At 38.8% G+C, this 21507-nt stretch overlaps 1 protein-coding gene across 1 annotated transcript; it reads right to left on the bottom strand.

Annotated features, from left to right (window-relative positions):
- Positions 1 to 1819: 1819 nt before the first annotated feature.
- On the bottom strand, positions 1820 to 3483 carry galr1a (galanin receptor 1a; the record flags this gene model as incomplete). Its single annotated transcript, XM_079830287.1, has 3 exons — positions 1820 to 2125; positions 2302 to 2367; positions 2824 to 3483. The coding sequence occupies 3 exons, from the start codon at positions 3481 to 3483 to the stop codon at positions 1820 to 1822; spliced, it is 1032 nt and encodes a 343-aa protein (XP_079686413.1).
- Positions 3484 to 21507: the final 18024 nt, after the last annotated feature.

The raw sequence follows: 21507 nt of genomic DNA, 5'->3' as shown, positions 1-21507 counted from the left end.
GTATGCGTATTTGGCGTGCTGTCCCAGGAGAGGGCTCCGAGCTCTGAATTTGGGCCAAACCCAGAGTTCTCCCCCCCATATCTCTGGTTAGGATAGTAACCAGGCAAGTGTAAGGAAACCTGGTGGTGGAGGGAAGCAGAAAACTGTTGAGGAACGTAGGTGAGTCGGCTATGTATATGCATATATATAGGCCTCCTCTCGTACTGATTGGATAGGCAATTTGAATGTGTTCCTCCCGAACTTTGTTACTAAAACATAAGTGCATTAAGCCTTTTTTATACTTCACCTGCAATCACCTGGCTCCGCAGCACGAGCCTCTGCTGACTGCGCGCGCGCCTGTCTAAACGGACAAGGCATTTATCCTTGACGCGCTCACAGCTGTACTATTCTTTGAAATAACAGGGGGCGACTTAGAGTAATTGTCCTCCTAACCATCGGGAATCTGCGGTAAGAAGGTACATATGTGACTACTGTATATCCAAAACCACATTACAAAAGAATTGTGTAAAACCCAAGAAACCTTGAGATTATTACTTGTGACATTAGAAGAAAATGTATGGATATGAGAACAACTAAATTAACAATCTCTTAATATTTTTAACTAAACATTTTTATTAAATAAAAAGGCTTAATTTTGCTATTGTAGGCTGATTTTGTAAATGTAAGCAAATAATTTAGACATGCATAAACTGGGTGCCGGTGTGGTGAGACCACAGACTGTACAAAACAATGGACGTATTGTCCGTGACATCACCCATAGGTTTCTGAAGAGCATTTTTGAAGCCCAAAGTGGGCGGAGTCGGCCGTCGCCATCTTGGAGGCAGGATGTAAATATGTACTAACTAGTAGTGACCACCTGTCACTCAAGTGGCCACGCCATTAATTATGAAGAACTTTAAGGCTTAATATAATTTAAACGGATGAGTTATAAAAAAAACACCCCCTCACAGTTGTCATGAAGGGCAAATTTAGCTATATAGACCAAAACCACTTTTTCCACCAGGCTGTAAACATATTTTTTTCTGCTGTAAAGTTGAGCATTTTAACATGGGGGATCTATGGGATTCACCTCAAAGTCGTGCTTCTTTGGATGCAGAGTCGCGTGGAAAGTTACAAAAAAAGCTGAGCACACCGCCACGCGAAATGTAGTCTCGAGCACACAATGCGCACAACCGCCCACAATGTGATGACTCCGCATTTTTGTGGACGCGGTGAGTATAAACCAAGCTTTATGCCCAATTTATACTTCTGCATCGAGTGTACGCCGTAGCTACGTCATAGGCTGTGTGTAGCACGCATGGCCTATGGCGTAGCCTAACATGCGCCTCTCCAAAAATGTAACAACATGTCAATTCTAGCAAACTGCAAGCGCTGTGATTGGTCTGCCAGAACCCCTCCCTCAGGGACACATATGCTCCCTCTGCATGTGTAATTCCACGTCAACATGGACAATGACGCAGAAGTATAAGCGAAAATCGACGCATAGAAGTATAAATCAGCTTTAGGTGTGTGGCAAGGCACGCTGCCGCATCTCTCGTGAATGGAAAAATCAAGTGAGCCCGTACCGATTTGTGTTCGCAATGGACATTTTTAGCGAACCATACTATTAGTTGAAAGTGAAACGTACTCAGACCACCTCCCGAGATGGTCTCGCTTTTAAGGGGTCCGATTGGAGTGTTCACATACGGGCCCAAAAAAGTGTGAAAACACCCTAAATCAATATGTAACAAGCTTCTTGCCTTCTCCCAAGCTTAAAACCGGAACTTTAAGCATTTTTTTAAGCTATCATAAATTATGACAAACATAACCGCAGCAGGAATTACACATTGGTGCAGTTGGTGGATGGTGCTGCCTTCATCTCTCTGGCCTCATTTGTAGGGCACTCAGAAGTCACCTGACAACGGAAAACCTGCTTATAAGCCTGCCTGAAGTTCTCTGAGAGGAACGCATAAATAACAGGATTAACAGACGAATTGCTGTAGGCCAGACAATGAGCCGCCACACGGAGCACGAAGGAAGCCTGGTTCAGGGGGAAGGAGCCAAACTCGACCCACAGGTGCACCACGTGATGAGGCAACCAGGACAGACAGAAGACCACCACAACCACAAACACTGTCTGAGCAGTCTGTCAAGAAAGGTAGAGAGACATTTCTGGTGTTTTATTTTTTTTAACTAAATAATAAAGAATGAACAATTCAACAATTAACATAACCACGTGTGGGAAAGAGATAATATTAAAATAGCCTATGATATTATATGCTATTTCTAATATTTGAAGCAATCACTCTTAATATTTCTTACCTTCTTTTTTGATGCCTCCGACTTTTTGGAGACATTTCTTAACTTTTTATGCAAATGATTCAGGACCTAAAGACACAGTGGCACATAATAATTTGAAATTAGAATGTGTGAATGATTGGTCAAAAATATATAAAATTATGAATAAAAAAAGATACTATTTATACAAGAGAATTGAATACACCTTTTCTATACGTTTTCAATTTATTGATTAATATTTATTTTGATATATTTTGTGGGGCTTGAAGTAAAAAAACATTTTTTTTTACATTTTATTTTAGAAAAGTAGTTTAACATAGTTAACATAATGTATTATAAACATATAAACATGACTATATCAGGCACATGTGTTTTAAATATGATTCCTGCTTTTTAATAATTTTGGACATCCTTATTTTCCATTTATCCATATACTTTAACCGATTCTAAACAAAATCCACACTTGATTTTGAATTAATATAGATCATAATCAAAGCACATTCAATACAAATATAATCATGCCACAATTAAACATGAGCTACTAACCTTGGCATAACAGAACGATATCAGAATCAACGGCAGCACATATCCAAAGACAAAAGTGCACACCACATAGATTTTCCTCCTGCTGTGATCTGGCCACACTTCCCAGCAAAACGTGCTGTTGTCCCCACTTTCCACGATACCCTGATAGTAGGCAACCGGGGTGGCCATGGCGAAAGAGAGCACCCATATGATCAGCACCCCGATCAATGCATGCCTCTCAACTCGAATGGATGAGGACTTTCTGCAGTGCACTATGGCGATATACCTGTCCACCGACATGGCTGATAAGGTGAAGATGCTCACCAACATGGACACGGTGAAAAAGTAGTGGATAAACTTGCAAATAAAAGCACCCAGGATCCATGTGGGCAGCATGTAAACTGTTGACTGAAAGGGGATGCAAAAGAGCAGATAGGACAGATCTGCCACACTGAGGTTGAGGATGAAGATGTTGGTGCTGCTTCGTTGCTGTCCAGGTTTGCGTTGAGCCAGAACAGTGATAACCAGAGAGTTTCCCAGGACCCCTAAACAAAAAATGAGCCCAAAGATCAGAAGCGTGACGAAGTTGTCGGTGCCGATGCCGAATAAGGTTTTTTCAGGTGCCTCTAAGCCTACGTTTCCTTCAGGTCTGTCTAAATCACTGCTGTTTTGGACGTTCATCTTCAATGTCAACTTGCAAACCCTAGTTTCTTGGTTAAATTATTCTCCAAAAGAGAGGGTTTGGTTAAAAAAAACCTTTAAAGTTTACTGGAATCCAAAAGTCAGCGACGGGGTTTGAGGAGAAGGTGCTCGTTCACATTTTCATAACAAACAAAAATATAACAGTTCTAAGAAATGAAGTTTCTGAATCCTAATAACACGGATGGCGCTTACAGATTCATGTTTTCATCGGCAGGAACTCGCGCTAGGTGGAGAAGAGATGTTCTGCGTCCGCGATAAAATTGCCTGCGCGTGGACGTCATTGAAACAGCAATTTCCCAGCCTTACTTACCCATCCTCTTACATGAACATGGGAACAGCGCAGGATCTATGATTCTAGAGTCCATCTCCCCACCCTAACCTTTTTTCCCACTCTGCCACTATAAGGCTACTGTTCCATTACCCATCAGAGTTCTTTCAACGCATTTTCATTTCATTTAAAGGTGTCTCGTAAACTTGACAGATATACTGTCAACATTTAGTTGAGACAAAATAAGGACGATATAACCATAGCAGGGTCAAAATCAATATTTGATGTCGTCACAATCACTCAGTCACCATAAACATAATGAAAAATTATGATATTATTATGATGATTTTATGATAAATCACCAAACATTTGCACGACAAGGTTAAATCTCTTGAAATGTGTTTTTCTCATTTTATACCATTTTCTCTGATTGGATGCACTGTACATATGATTTTGTCCTCAATACGTTTTTTGATAGGTCAAACAAAATAAGTCAATTTGTCCATTTATATTATATTTTCATAATAATATTAAACATGTTGCACGTGTCCCTGAAATTGCTATCCACCAATTTCATTATGGGGGTCATTATGGGGTAAGAAATGACAACATGAAACATGTAAGAAATGAAACATCCCCACCCCCATTTGGTCTTTTTTCAATGGAGGTTAAAACAAAGTCCATTTCGAGGGCAGTCTGTTTACTCGGTGGCCATATTTGCAACGCCTCCAGTCAGCTATTTTGGGCATCCAAGACCGTACTATCTATTTGAATTTCACTGCTATTTAATAACGTGTCTAGACTGGACAAAGACAATAGAACCCATTATAATCAGTGATACGACACTGGATGCGGTGTGACGCAACAAAACCCTGACAGTAAACTGATGCCAGTCATTTCTGATGTATTCCAAGCTCTTGCGCTACTTCTGTTAAGAAGGACAAATGGACTTGCAACGGTCTGTCATGTCCAGTGTAGACAGCTGTTGCGACATGACACGATAAACGTTGCGCCGTTTAAAAGACGGTGTAACAGCAGTCAATAATTCAGATTCCAAGCCCAACTTACCCATCCTTCAACACATTCTCTGACATTACATTCACTGCATGTGCAACTGCCTTATGTACAGACCATTAGAGGGGGTGTAAAAACCCATAACCATGACATTACTTAAAGGGTTAGTTCACCCAAAAATGAAAATTCTGTCATTAATTACTCACTTTCATGTTGTTCCAAAACCGTAAGACCTTCGTTCATCTTCAGAACACAAATTAAGATATTTCTGATGAAATCCGAGAGCTTTCTGACCCTCCATAGACTGTAATTTAATGACCAATTTCAAGTCCCAGAAAGGTAGGAAAGACATTGTTAAAATAGTCCATGTGACTCCAGTGGTTTAAGCTTAAAGGGGGTGGGGTGTCTAATAATATTTCATGCATTCTGACTTATTTACACTGTTAAAGAGTTGGATTCTCATGCTAAACATGCCCAACATTTTTAGTTGGACGTATGACAGAGTATTTCTGTACCCGGATTCGAACAAGTTTCGGAAAGTTTTTTTCGAGTATGGCCAGGTATTATGTCAAAATGGGTGGAATTCCTTGTATGGGCACTTCTCCTGGATGAGCGCATATGAGAGCGCGTACGCACATATCAACGAGCTTCGTTAGGGTTACGGGAGCCGCCAGCAGCGCTTTGTTTTTAGATCACAAAATCAACAATGTCACTAAAGAAGTTCACAAATAACCCAACGTTAAGGAAACATTGGATGCAGTTTGTTTTCCCAGAGCAGCAACAGAGTTCTGCAAGTGTGTTTGTTTGTTCACGGTCACGAGTCGAAACCGCAGGCAGTGAATGCATCAAATGTCTGTGTTTTGTTGGCAATCGGCACGTAAGTGCATATAATGTAAACAACGCGAACGTATGGTGAATATATAGAAAGTTATCCAGGGAGGGATATGAATGTATTGTGTGTGCGTGTGTTTGTTTCTCTTTAGCTCCGCCCACTGCACTCTCCTTCACAAGTTTGGCAATTTTTGGTCGAGTCGGTAAAGCTTATCTGTCTTTTATAAATCTAATAAAATACCTTTTTGAGGTATAAAGGATGCAATACTACTCTGTAGGTAGGCCACTCAAGATTAACATGAGATTGGCTGAAACTGTGTGTTACCCTAAGTTAACTACTTTAATTAAGCTCAAATACATTTTTTCATAAAAATAATTAAAGCAGACATCTGGAAGCTGCAGTTCATCGCTATGACCAATTGTGGTAATTAACACATTTATTTAAACTATTAGATAATACTATATGCTATTAAAGAATGAATACATAATGACACATTTAATTAATAGCAATTCATATATTACTTAATCTATTAATCATTTAGACTCTTTATTAGTTGCTGATGAAGTAATCATTAATTAACGGTTTAGTTCTTCATGAGTCAAGCACGTGATCAGGGGCACCGCTAAGGAGGGGAAAGTTTGGACGATTCTAAGTGCCCACACACTTTTGTGTGGTTGTGTGGCTTTATTAGTAGTAACAGTACTAGTAGTAATGTAATAGAAATTATAAATGTATAATCTACCAAAGAGTTACAAATAAAACCAAATTACGGCTTATTTCTGCAATTACTCACCCAGCTCTTCGAAAAGAAAGGTATATGTTTATTCACAAAGCTTCCTTTGCAGCCACTACCTGATAGTCAATTCAATATTCAATAGGTTACATTTTTCACCACTGAAAATTAAAACAATGTAATTTGGCTTTTGGCATTTAAGTCACTGGCAGGTTAAACAAAACACCATTTTCGAATTTATGTTGTGCCTAATTGATTGTTAAACGTCACTGTTGCAGTGTATCGCATATTGCACTCTGTTTATATGTTTGTGTTTAATATAATGTATGTTTAATCATTGTTTAAGAATGCTGTATTTTCTATGACTATTTGATTACTGTACTGTGTCTTTCTATTACATTTACATTTGCATAATAAATCATCTGCTAGCTACAGCCATGGTAGGTCTCTGACTAAATACTAATACCTAGTGGTCAAAAGCAATAGCAAAAGTAATAGGTCAGTATTATTAAATTGCAGACAAAGATTTTGGTAGGTTGGCTTATATGTTTGGTGCAGAATTGGTGCGGTAGGGGGGCCCAACCTCATATTCTTTCATAGGGCCCAAAATTGCTAGCTGCGCCCCTGTACGTGATTATCAGGATTTTATGCATATTAGTATTGTATTGTAAAGTGATACCCCGCAGAATCACCAGGAGAAAGAATGAAAGATCATCTCTGCATATATCTCTGTGAATTATGGCACAGAGGTACACAATAATATAAGAACGATTTTTTTTTTTGTCTCTGATAGCGTATACGCCTGATGAAGGTCATGAGACCGAAACTTTGCTAATAAACAAATTTTGATATCTTTTGCAAGTATCGATAGTGTGCGGGATTTCCTTAAACTTTTGAGATTTCTGGATTTTTTTTCCTCCTATGCAACTATCTATTATCATATCAAGAGGTGTCCGGTGGTAATTGTCAATTAACTGTCTCTGCTAGACCACCATCTTCTCTTTAAATTTTATAAACATTAAATAGCCACGTTTCATATGTAAGTTTCTCCTTACAGCAAATGCAAACGCCACTAAGACCGGAAGAGGATACACTGTGTCTACACCAGGCACTTCAGTTGATGCATCGCATCATGCCGCAACAGCTAGAAGCTGCTACACTGAACGTGATAAAGAGACCATTGCAAATCCATTTGAGGTGTATCTTGAGTCATAGAACAAGGCATAATAATAATAATAATAATAATAATAATAATAATAATAATAATAAATATAGCTGCAAGCAGCAATACCGGGGCCAAGCGCAAAGAAGAAGACAAGACATGCCAAAATGGCTGGCAGTGTCAGATCAACTGGAGCAATGAGCAATTAATCACGTTTTAAGATGATTTTAAGCAAAAGGCTGAAAATGCATTGTAGTCTGAGAGTGTCAGACCAACTGCAACAATGAACAATTATACAGTTTAAGAAGATTAGGCAAAATGGCTGAAATATCATATATTGAGTCACTGATAATGTAAGTTAATGGTTTATCACTTTTGACCAATAGGTGGCACAGATACGAAATTGATGTGGTGTGGTCAGAGCAAGGGAACAATGACACATGCAAAGTTTGATGCCAATATGTCAAAGCATTGCAGAAATACAGCCTCAAGAGTAATTTTGGCATAATGGCTCAACTTCGTCACTGCGGTTTACAAAAACGGTTTCATCTATTGATGCAAAATCCCTAACTTTTTGTTGACACAGTCTGAAGATGATACGATTCGATTTTGGTGGAAATTGGACAAACGGTCTAGGATGAGTTTGAAAAAGTAGGTTTTGATCAAATAAGAACATTGAGGACAGGATGTTTGACCAAATATGGAAAAATTAGTATCTCTGTTCTCGGCATGAGCCAATGACTGTATTATGACCAGTTTCATTAAACTAGGCTAATTTAATCAAAAGTTATTAGCATGTTTGTAAATTTTGTTATAACCTCTGACCACAAGGTGGCACTGCCCCAAAACGTTTTGAGTACCTTCAAAGCATGGTGCGGAAGACATGATTTTTGGACAAACAGTTCAAAAGTTATAAGCAAAAATAGCCATTTTTTGTATCTCCGGACCAGTAGGTGGCGCTGCGCCGAAACGCTGCATGTTGCTTCAGGTCATGCTTGTGATGACATATACCAAGATTGGTTTGAATACGATAAAGCGTTGTGGAGATATAGGCTTATGAGTGTTTTTGCAACCGCTACGCAAAATTTGTGTGCGCGTTTATCGAAAACGATTTGACAAATCAACTTGATTTGCAAGATTTTTTGTCAGCATGGTCTGAAGATGATCTGGTTCAATTTTCGTGCAAATCGGACAAACCGTCTAGGACGAGTTCGTAAAAGTAGGTTTTTTGGAAAATTAAAAATGGCGGGGAAATTATCATGACCGAAAATGACATCATAGTTTGCAATTGAATCGGCATGAGCCAATGACTCTATTATGACCAGTTTCAATATACTAGGCTAATTTAATCAAAAGTTATTAGCATTTTTGTCAAGTTTGTTATATCTTTTGACCACAAGGTGGCACTGCCCTAAAACTTTTTGAGTACCTTCAGGGCATGGCATGGAAGTCACATACCGAGTTTAGTAACAATACACTAATGCATTTGTAAAATATAGCATTTTTTGACAAAATTCAAAATGGCCGACAAGCAAAATGGCCGATATGGTAAAATTGAATATCAGACGACTCGGCATGCCGTTCTGAATGTAACGAGACCACTTTTATGATTTTTGGACAAACAGTTCAGAAGTTATAAGCAAAAATTGCAATTTTTCGTATCTCCGGACCAGTAGGTGGCGCTGCGCCGAAACGCTGTATGTTGCCTCAAGTCATGCTTGTGATGAGATGTACCAAGTTTGGTTTGAACAAGATAAAGCGTTGTGGAGATATTGCCTTAAGAGTGTTTTTGCAACCGCTACGTAAAATTTGTTTGCGCGTTTATCGCAAATGATTTGACGAATCAACTTGATTTGCAAGATTTTTTGTCAGCATGGTCTGAAGATGATCTGGTTCAATTTTCGTGCAAATCGGATGAACCGTCTAGGACGAGTTCGCAAAAGTAGGTTTTTCGGTTAATAAAAAATGGTGGGAAAATTATCATGGCGGAAAATGACGTCATAGGGTGCAATCGAATTGTCCTGAGCCAAGGAATCAGAGGAAAAAAGAATTTTGTTTCTAGCCCTTATGGTTCAAAAGTTATTAGCATAAACATGAGTCAAATTTTGGACTGATGGTGGCGCTAGAGGGATTGAGTTTGAGACTCCAAATTTGCTACGGTGACATTTCAGACTGTCCTCTATTAGTGTGCCAAATTTCACAACTTTTTACCATACGGTTCTATGGGCTGCCATAGACTTCGTGGCGGAAGAAGAAGAAGAAGAAGAAGAAGAAGAAGAAGAAGAAGATGAATAATAATAATAAGAACGGGAACGGTTTCAATAGGTGCCTTCGCACCTTCGGTGCTTGGCCCCTAATAATAATAATAAGAACGGGAACGGTTTCAATAGGTGCCTTCGCACCTTCGGTGCTTGGCCCCTAATGAATAATAATAATAAGAACGGGAACGGTTTCAATAGGTGCCTTCGCACCTTCGGTGCTTGGCCCCTAATAATAATAGGAACGGGAACGGTTTCAATAGGTGCCTTCGCACCTTCGGTGCTTGGCCCCTAAATATAGCTGCAAGCAGCAATACCGGGGCCAAGCGCAAAGAAGAAGACAAGACATGCCAAAATGGCTGGCACTGTCAGATCAACTGGAGCAATGAGCAATTAATCACGTTTTAAGATGATTTTAGGCAATAGGCTGAAAAATGCATTGTAGTCTGAGAGTGTCAGACCAACTGCAACTATGAACAATTATACAGTTTAAGAAGATTAGGCAAAATGGCTAAAATATCATATATAGAGTCACTGATAATATAAGTTAATGGTTTATCACTTTTGACCAATAGGTCGCACAGTTACGAAATTGATGTGGTGTGGTCAGAATAAGGGAACAATGACACATGCAAAGTTTGATACCAATATGTCAAAGCATTGCAGAGATACAGCCTCAAGAGTCATTTTGGCATCATGCCTCAACTTCGTCTTTGCGGGTTACAAAAAACGGCTTCATCTATTGATGCAAAATCCATAACTTTTTGTTGACACAGTCTGAAGACGATACGATTCGATTTTGGTGGAAATTGGACAAACGGTCTAGGATGAGTTTGAAAAAGTAGGTTTTGATCAAATAACAATATTGAGGACAGTATGTTTGACCAAATATGGTAAAATTAGTATCTATATTCTCGGCATAAGCCAATAAATGTATTATGACCAGTTTCATTAAACTAGGCTAATTTAATCAAAAGTTATTAGCACGTTTGTAAATTTTGTTATAACCTCTGACCACAAGGTGGCACTGCCCCAAAACTTTTTGAGTACCTTCAAAGCATGGTGCGGAAGACCCATACCAAGTTGCGTAACGATAGACTAATGCGTTTGTAAAATATAGTATTTTAGCACATAATTCAAAATGGCCGAGAGCCAAAATTGCCGATATGGTAAAATTGAAAATCAGACAACTCTGAATACCATCCTGAATCTAACGAGACAACTTTTAGGATTTTTGGACAAACGGTTCAAAACTTATAAGCAAAAATAGCCATTTTTTTGTATCTCCGGACAAGTAGGTGGCGCTGCACCGAAACGCTGCAAGTTGCCTCAAGTCATGCTTGTGATGACATATACCAAGTTTGGATTGAACACGATAAAGCGTTGCGGAGATATAGCCTTATGAGTGTTTTTGCAACCGCTACGTAAAATTTGTGTGCACGTTTATCAAAAACGATTTGACGAATCAACTTGATTTGCAAGATTTTTTCTCAGCATGGTCTGAAGATGATCTGGTTCAATTTTCGTGCAAATCGGACAAACCGTCTAGGACGAGTTCGCAAAAGTAGGTTTTTTTGAAAATTAAATATGGCGGGAAAATTATCATGACCGAAAATGACGTCATAGGGTGCAATTGAATCGGCATGAGCCAATTGATGTATTATGACCAGTTTCATTATACTAAGCTAATTAAATCAAAAGTTATTAGCATTTTTGTCAAGTTTGTTATTACTTTTGACCACAAGGTGGCACTGCCCCAAAACTTTTTGAGTACCTTCAGGGCATGGAGTGGAAGTCACATACCGAGTTTAGTAACAATACACTAATGCATTTGTAAAATATAGCATTTTAGCACATAATTAAAAATGGCCGACAGCCAAAATGGCCGATATGGTAAAATTGAATATCAGACAACTCGGCATGTCGTCTTGAATCTAACGAGACCACTTTTATGATTTTTGGACAAACGGTTCAAAAGTTATAAGCAAAAACAGCCATTTTTTGTATCTCCGGACCAGTAGGTGGCGCTGCGCCGACACACTGCATGTTGCCTCAAGTCATGCTTGTGATGACAAGTACCAAGTTTGGTTTGAATACGATAAAGCATTGCGGAGATATTGCCTTAAGAGTGCTTTTGCAACCGCTACGTAAAATTTGTTTGCGCGTTTATCGCAAATGATTTGACGAATCAACTTGATTTGCAAGATTTTTTATCAGCATGGTCTGAAGATGATCTGGTTCAATTTTCGTGCAAATCGGACAAACCGCACACACACACACACAAAACATTGATTCACTAGCTTTTCTTAATGGTATTACAGTAGTAGAATATAGCCTAAGGTGGATATATAGCGTTTTGCAAAAAAAAAAAAAAAAACGTTATGTTGTGTATGTTCTGACCAAAAATAACTCGGAATCGTATTATTATTAATCAATCTTTGTATATACTATTCCATATATTTATGATGTATTGTTTTTTTAACCAATTTAAGATGTTTGACAATGTTAAGATAAATATGTTGCATTTTGGCATGGTTTTTGACTTATTTATGGACATAAAATTAAATAAAAAATATCCTGGATTTGAAGAATATTGTGTCCCGGCCTTCACTGAGCTCAAGTAATAGTTTAATGTACAAAAAATTGTGAATGAACTTGACTGTTGATGTCTTAAATAATAATGTCAAATAACCAACATTTCTCAAAATGGATATATCTCGTTTTGCAACGAAACTCTTCATATATTGAGTCACTGATAATGTAAGTTAATGGTTTATCACTTTTGACCAATAGGTGGCACAGATACGAAATTTATGTGGTGTGGTCAGAATAAGGGAACAATGACACATGCAAAGTTTGATGCCAATATGTCAAAGCATTGCAGAGATACAGCCTCAAGAGTAATTTTGGCATAATGGCTCAACTTCGTCGCTGCGGTTTACAAAAACGGTTTCACCTATTGATGCAAAATCCCTAACTTTTTGTTGACACAGTCTGAAGATGATACGATTCAATTTTGGTGGAAATTGGACAAACGGTCTAGGATGAGTTTGAAAAAGTAGGTTTTGATCAAATAAGAACATTGAGGACAGGATGTTTGACCAAATATGGAAAAATTTGTTTCACTGTTCTCGGCATGAGCCAATGACTGTATTATGACCAGTTTCATTAAACTAGGCTAATTTAATCAAAAGTTATTAGCATGTTTGTAAATTTTGTTATAACCTCTGACCACAAGGTGGCACTGCCCCAAAACATTTTGAGTACCTTCAAAGCATGGTGCGGAAGACATGATTTTTGGACAAAGAGTTATAAGTTATAAGCAAAAATAGCCATTTTTTGTATCTCCGGACCAGTAGGTGGCGCTGCGCCGAAACGCTGCATGTTGCTTCAGGTCATGCTTTTGATGACATATACCAAGATTGGTTTGAATACGATAAAGCGTTGTGGAGATATAGGCTTATGAGTGTTTTTGCAACAGCAACGCAAAATTTGTGTGCGCGTTTATCGAAAACGATTTGACAAATCAACTTGATTTGCAAGATTTTTTGTCAGCATGGTCTGAAGATGATCTGGTTCAATTTTCGTGCAAATCGGACAAACCGTCTAGGACGAGTTCGTAAAAGTAGGTTTTTTGGAAAATTAAAAATGGCGGGGAAATTATCATGACCGAAAATGACATCATAGGTTGCAATTGAATCGGCATGAGCCAATGACTCTATTATGACCAGTTTCAATATACTAGGCTAATTTAATCAAAAGTTATTAGCATTTTTGTCAAGTTTGTTATATCTTTTGACCACAAGGTGGCACTGCCCTAAAACTTTTTGAGTACCTTCAGGGCATAGCAAGGAAGTCACATACCGAGTTTAGTAACAATATACTAATGCATTTGTAAAATATAGCATTTTTTGACAAAATTCAAAATGGCCGACAGCCAAAATGGCCGATATGGTAAAATTGAATATCAGACGACTCGGCATGCCGTCCTGAATGTAACGAGACCACTTTTATGATTTTTGGACAAACAGTTCAGAAGTTATAAGCAAAAATAGCAATTTTTCGTATCTCCGGACCAGTAGGTGGCGCTGCGCCGAAACGCTGTATGTTGCCTCAAGTCATGCTTGTGATGACATGTACCCAGTTTGGTTTGAATACGATAAAGCGTTGCGGAGATATTGCCTTAAGAGTGTTTTTGCAACCGCTACGTAAAATTTGTTTGCGCGTTTATCGCAAATGATTTGACGAATCAACTTGATTTGCAAGATTTTTTGTCAGCATGGTCTGAAGATCATCTGGTTCAATTTTCGTGCAAATCGGATGAACCGTCTAGGACGAGATTGTAAAAGTAGGTTTTTCGGACAATTAAAAATGGCGGGAAAATTTTTATGACGGAAAATGACGTCATAGGGTGCAATCGAATCGTCTTGAGCCAAGGAATCAGAGGGAAAAAGAATTTTGTTTCTAGCCCTTATGGTTCAAAAGTTATTAGCATAAACATGAGTCAAATTTTGGACTGATGGTGGCGCTAGAGGGATTGAGTTTGAGACTCCAAATTTGCTACGGTGACATTTCAGACTGTCCTCTATTAGTGGGCCAAATTTCACAACTTTTTACCATACGGTTCTATGGGCTGCCATAGACTTTGTGGCGGAAGAAGAAGAAGAAGAAGAAGAAGAAGAAGAAGAAGAAGAAGAAGATGAATAATAATAATAAGAACGGGAACGGTTTCAATAGGTGCCTTCGCACCTTCGGTGCTTGGCCCCTAATAATAATAATAATAGGAACGGGAACGGTTTCAATAGGTGCCTTCGCACCTTCGGTGCTTGGCCCCTAAATATAGCTGCAAGCAGCAATACCGGGGCCAAGCGCAAAAAAGAAGACAAGACATGCCAAAATGGCTGGCAGTGTCAGATCAACTGGAGCAATGAGCAATTAATCACGTTTTAAGATGATTTTAAGCAAAAGGCTGAAAATGCATTGTAGTCTGAGAGTGTCAGACCAACTGCAACAATTAACAATTATACAGTTTAAGAAGATTAGGCAAAATGGCTGAAATATCATATATTGAGTCACTGATAATGTAAGTTAATGGTTTATCACTTTTGACCAATAGGTGGCACAGATACGAAATTGATGTGGTGTGGTCAGAATAAGGGAACAATGACACATGCAAAGTTTGATGCCAATATGTCAAAGCATTGCAGAGATACAGCCTCAAGAGTAATTTTGGCATAATGGCTCAACTTCGTCGCTGCGGTTTACAAAAACGGTTTCATGTATTGATGCAAAATCCCTAACTTTTTGTTGACACAGTCTGAAGATGATACGATTCGATTTTGGTGGAAATTGGACAAACGGTCTAGGATGAGTTTGAAAAAGTAGGTTTTGATCAAATAAGAACATTGAGGACAGGATGTTTGACCAAATATGGAAAAATTAGTATCTCTGTTCTCGGCATGAGCATTATTATACTGTATTATGACCAGTTTCATTAAACTAGGCTAATTTAATCAAAAGTTATTAGCATGTTTGTAAATTTTGTTATAACCTCTGACCACAAGGTGGCACTGCCCCAAAACGTTTTGAGTACCTTCAAAGCATGGTGCGGAAGACATGATTTTTGGACAAACAGTTCAAAAGTTATAAGCAAAAATAGCCATTTTTTGTATCTTCGGACCAGTAGGTGGCGCTGCACCGAAACGCTGCATGTTGCTTCAGGTCATGCTTGTGATGACATATACCAAGATTGGTTTGAATACGATAAAGCGTTGTGGAGATATAGGCTTATGAGTGTTTTTGCAACCGCTACGCAAAATTTGTGTGCGCGTTTATCGAAAACGATTTGACAAATCAACTTGATTTGCAAGATTTTTTGTCAGCATGGTCTGAAGATGATCTGGTTCAATTTTCGTGCAAATCGGACAAACCATCTAGGACGAGTTCGTAAAAGTAGGTTTTTTGGAAAATTAAAAATGGCGGGGAAATTATCATGACCGAAAATGACATCATAGGATGCAATTGAATCGACATGAGCCAATGACTCTATTATGACCAGTTTCAATATACTAGGCTAATTTAATCAAAAGTTATTAGCATTTTTGTCAAGTTTGTTATATCTTTTGACCACAAGGTGGCACTGCCCTAAAACTTTTTGAGTACCTTCAGGGCATAGCAAGGAAGTCACATACCGAGTTTAGTAACAATATACTAATGCATTTGTAAAATATAGCATTTTTTGACAAAATTCAAAATGGCCGACAGCCAAAATGGCCGATATGGTAAAATTGAATATCAGACGACTCGGCATGCCGTCCTGAATGTAACGAGACCACTTTTATGATTTTTGGACAAACAGTTCAGAAGTTATAAGCAAAAATAGCAATTTTTCGTATCTCCGGACCAGTAGGTGGCGCTGCGCCGAAACGCTGTATGTTGCCTCAAGTCATGCTTGTGATGACATGTACCCAGTTTGGTTTGAATACGATAAAGCGTTGCGGAGATATTGCCTTAAGAGTGTTTTTGCAACCGCTACGTAAAATTTGTTTGCGCGTTTATCGCAAATGATTTGACGAATCAACTTGATTTGCAAGATTTTTTGTCAGCATGGTCTGAAGATCATCTGGTTCAATTTTCGTGCAAATCGGATGAACCGTCTAGGACGAGATTGTAAAAGTAGGTTTTTCGGACAATTAAAAATGGCGGGAAAATTTTTATGACGGAAAATGACGTCATAGGGTGCAATCGAATCGTCTTGAGCCAAGGAATCAGAGGAAAAAAGAATTTTGTTTCTAGCCCTTATGGTTCAAAAGTTATTAGCATAAACATGAGTCAAATTTTGGACTGATGGTGGCGCTAGAGGGATTGAGTTTGAGACTCCAAATTTGCTACGGTGACATTTCAGACTGTCCTCTATTAGTGGGCCAAATTTCACAACTTTTTACCATACGGTTCTATGGGCTGCCATAGACTTTGTGGCGGAAGAAGAAGAAGAAGAAGAAGAAGAAGAAGAAGATGAATAATAAATATAGCTGCAAGCAGCAATACCGGGGCCAAGCGCAAAGAAGAAGACAAGACATGCCAAAATGGCTGGCAGTGTCAGATCAACTGGAGCAATGAGCAATTAATCACGTTTTAAGATGATTTTAGGCAAAAGGCTGAAAAATGCATTGTAGTCTAAGAGTGTCAGACCAACTGCAACAATTAACAATTATACAGTTTAAGAAGATTAGGCAAAATGGCTGAAATATCATATATAGAGTCACTGATAATATAAGTTAATGGTTTATCACTTTTGACCAATAGGTGGCACAGTTACGAAATTGATGTGGTGTAGTCAGAATAAGGGAACAATGACACATGCAAAGTTTGATGCCAATATGTCAAAGCATTGCAGAGATACAGCCTCAAGAGTCATTTTGGCATCATGGCTCAACTTCGTCACTGCGGTTTACAAAAACGGTTTCATCTATTGATGCAAAATCCCTAACTTTTTGTTGACATAGTCTGAAGATGATACGATTCGATTTTGGTGGAAATTGGACGAACGGTCTAGGATGAGTTTGAAAAAGTAGGTTTTGATCAAATAAGAACATTGAGGACAGGATGTTTGACCAAATATGGCAAAATTAGTATCTATGTTCTCGGCATGAGCCAATAAATGTATTATGACCAGTTTCATTAAACTAGGCTAATTTAATCAAAAGTTATTAGCATGTTTGTAAATTTTGTTATAACCTCTGACCACAAGGTGGCACTGCCCCAAAACTTTTTGAGTACCTTCAAAGCATGGTGCGGAAGACCCATACCAAGTTTCGTAACGATAGACTAATGCGTTTGTAAAATATAGTATTTTAGCACATAATTCAAAATGGCCGAGAGCCAAAATGGCCGATATGGTAAAATTGAATATCAGACAACTCTGAATACCGTCCTGAATCTAACGAGACAACTTTTATGATTTTTGGACAAACAGTTCAAAAGTTATAAGCAAAAATAGCCATTTTTTGTATCTCCGGACCAGTAGGTGGCGCTGCGCCGAAACGCTGCAAGTTGCCTCAAGTCATGCTTGTGATGACATGTACCAAGTTTGGATTGAACACGATAAAGCATTGTGGAGATATAGCCTTATGAGTGTTTTTGCAACCGCTACGTAAAATTTGTGTGCACGTTTATCAAAAACGATTTGACGAATCAACTTGATTTGCAAGATTTTTTGTCAGCATGGTCTGAAGATGATCTGGTTCAATTTTCGTGCAAATCGGACAAACCGTCTAGGACGAGTTCGCAAAAGTAGGTTTTTTGGAAAATTAAATATGGCGGGGAAATTATCATGACCGAAAATGACGTCATAGGATGCAATTGAATCGGCATGAGCCAATGAATGTATTATGACCAGTTTCATTATACCAAGCTAATTAAATCAAAAGTTATTAGCATTTTTGTCAAGTTTGTTATAACTTTTGACCACAAGGTGGCACTGCCCCAAAACTTTTTGAGTACCTTCAGGGCATGGAGTGGAAGTCACATACCGAGTTTAGTAACAATACACTAATGCATTTGTAAAATATAGCATTTTAGCACATAATTCAAAATGGCCGACAGCCAAAATGGCTGATATGGTAAAATTGAATATCAGACGACTTGGCATGCCGTCCTGAATCTAACGAGACCACTTTTATGATTTTTGGACAAACGGTTCAAAAGTTATAAGCAAAAACAGCCATTTTTTGTATCTCCGGACCAGCAGGTGGCGCTACGCCGAGACACTGCATGTTGCCTCAAGTCATGCTTGTGATGATATGTACCAAGTTTGGTTTGAATACGATAAAGCGTTGCGGAGATATTGCCTTAAGAGTGCTTTTGCAACCGCTACGTAAAATTTGTTTGCGCGTTTATCGCAAATGATTTGACGAATCAACTTGATTTGCAAGATTTTTTGTCAGCATGGTCTGAAGATGATCTGGTTCAATTTTCGTGCAAATCGGATGAACCGTCTAGGACGAGTTCGCAAAAGTAGGTTTTTCGGTTAATTAAAAATGGCGGGAAAATTATTATGACGGAAAATGACGTCATAGGGTGCAATCGAATTGTCTTGAGCCAAGGAATCAGAGGGAAAAAGAATTTCGTTTCTAGCCCTTATGGTTCAAAAGTTATTAGCATAAACATGAGTCTAATTTTGGACTGATGGTGGCGCTAGAGGGATTGAGTTAGAGACTCAAAATTTGCTATGGTGACATTTCAGACTGTCCTCTATTAGTGTGCCAAATTTCATAACTTTTTACCATACGGTTCTATGGGCTGCCATAGACTTCGTGGCGGAAGAAGAAGAAGATGAATAATAATAATAATAGGAACGGGAACGGTTTCAATAGGTGCCTTCGCACCTTCGGTGCTTGGCCCCTAATAATAAGAACGGGAACGGTTTCAATAGGTGCCTTCGCACCTTCGGTGCTTGGCCCCTAATAATAAGCTGTTTGTTAATTGGCCAGAGGAGAACTGGCACCCCGACTGAGCCTGGTTTCTCCAAAGGTTTATTTTTCTCCATTAGGTCACCTAATGGGGTTTTGGTTTCCTTGCCACTGTTCCTTGCCACTTGCCTCTGGCTTGGCGTGCTCAGTTGGGGACACTAAATTTTTCAACTAAACATCAAAATAAATCTAATTAATAAACTAAATTAACCATATAAACTAAATTACTGATCTAATTATTGATCGTAACCTTGGTTCCCTGAGAGGCGGGAACGAGACACTGCGTGAAATGCATCGGGGAAATCTCTTTTCTCATAATTTCTTGAAATCTTATAGGCTTACGCCAGTTTGAAAAACTGGCTAAATCGCTATAAAAGGCGAAAAGTGCGGCAATTAGATCACATGGCAATTAGATCACATGATAATGAAAACATAGTGAATGTAGTATTACAGATTACATCCAGATTACATTCAAACTTTTTAGTGGTCATGAAGTAATTATTATTATTTTTTTTTATTATTGAAAATAAGTACTTACTCAAGTGAGTGCGCGATTTCGGACGCAACCACGGTGTATGAGAAGAAGTAAACATGCACACACTCGCATCGCCGAAGCTCACTGGCGCTATCTTAATGCAAGTGCAGCTCCTATCTCTTTGACTGGGGAAACATCAAATTCTTCAATGCTGTTCACTAAGCTTACAAATAATTTGTAATCACCAATGAACTGTCTCATAAATTTTGTTTCTAAATGATAAGGACAGAAAAAAAACTAGAAAAAAACACTTGATAGCAGAACATTGGATTTTGGAGGTATCACAAACCCTAACATGCCAGGAGTGCAGTAACAGTGCTTACTCACTTAGCCCGGCTTCCAGATATGAAATACGAATTTGTCGTTCATTTTATATGTTCTTTTACCGAAACACTAAAGAATTATGGTGAAGTATCTCTTACTGAGAAAAAGCACGTTATCTAGACTGGGTAAACCCAGCCTGATCTGCCGGCGATTTGATTTCGCCCTGCAACTCAGTCTGGAAACCTGTATATTCATTTCTACTGCTTCTGTTACACTTTTGCGGGAACCAATCACAGACTGGCTTATCCACCTGGCGCACTATTGGCGGGTTTAACATGATGACGGATAGAGAAGCGATGGGTCATTGCCCGTTGATCACTCCTCTTGTGGTCTGATTGGTTAAAGGACTATCCAATTGCATACAGAGTCATTTGAATTATGCTCGTTTATCACGCCTCTTGTGGTCTGATGGGTCGTTGCCCGTTGATCATGCCTCTTGTGGTCTGATTGGTTGAAGGACTATCCATTGCATACAGAGTCATTTGAATTATGCTCGTTTATCACGCCTCTTGGGCTCTGATTGGTTGAAGGACTATCCAATTGCGTACAGAGTCTTTTAATTTATGCTCGTTTATCACGCCTCTTGTGCAGTAGAAAATGCATAGCAGACTACCCAGACCAATGTTCAATCTTAAATTGAGCTTGGTCTGGTGATAGCCAGACAACATGTTATCAGTATGTTTTGGGAAACTTTCTGGTCAGAACTGGAGCTCAACCAACTCCAACCTTGGAGAAACTGTGTATCTGTGTTTGTGCGCAGTATTCTGTGTTGCAGATCAGTATTGAAGGTGTACAACGGGCATCCTAGGGAGAGTGAAAGTATGTTGTTCTGGACAAGCTGGCACCTGCTCCAGACCTGGAAGGTCACTACGTGCCTAATTCCGGGGTGAACGCGTCAACAATTGATCTATGGACACGTGAATCTGATTAACTGACAATGTGTGGAAATTTACTAGGACTATCTATTTTCTCTTAGCCAGTCAGAAATATTCCACCTGAAGTAATGACATGGCTAGACCTTGAAAAGAATATAACTGTTGAGAAATTGTATGTACGATAGACAGATAGAGGGAGCGCGGCCTACGAACTCTTTGTGAGACATGAAGCTGGCTTCTGCTGATGAAACTGCTAACTATTCTTCAGTAAATTTTTCTTTAATTAATTGCACTCCTGACTCTTGATATTCATTATTCACAACTGGTCTTGGGTCCTAAACTGTTATCCCCTAAAAGAATACATCATATTGGATAAACAGTATGCAAAAAGTACCCGAATGACCTACTACTTTCATCGAGATTCTGAAGTTAAAATTCAACTGTAGTGCCTGTTCAGACAGTAAGCGATTTCGGACACACTGTGACCATTTCTATAGACCTTATGTAGCCCGCCTCTTTTCAGCACTGTGCA

Source organism: Gobio gobio, assembly GCF_949357685.1.
Source record: "Gobio gobio genome assembly, chromosome: 11".
NCBI classification, from domain to species: Eukaryota; Metazoa; Chordata; class Actinopteri; order Cypriniformes; family Gobionidae; genus Gobio; species Gobio gobio.
Note: the sequence above shows the minus strand (reverse complement) of the source record. Positions and strands in the feature narration are given on the sequence as shown.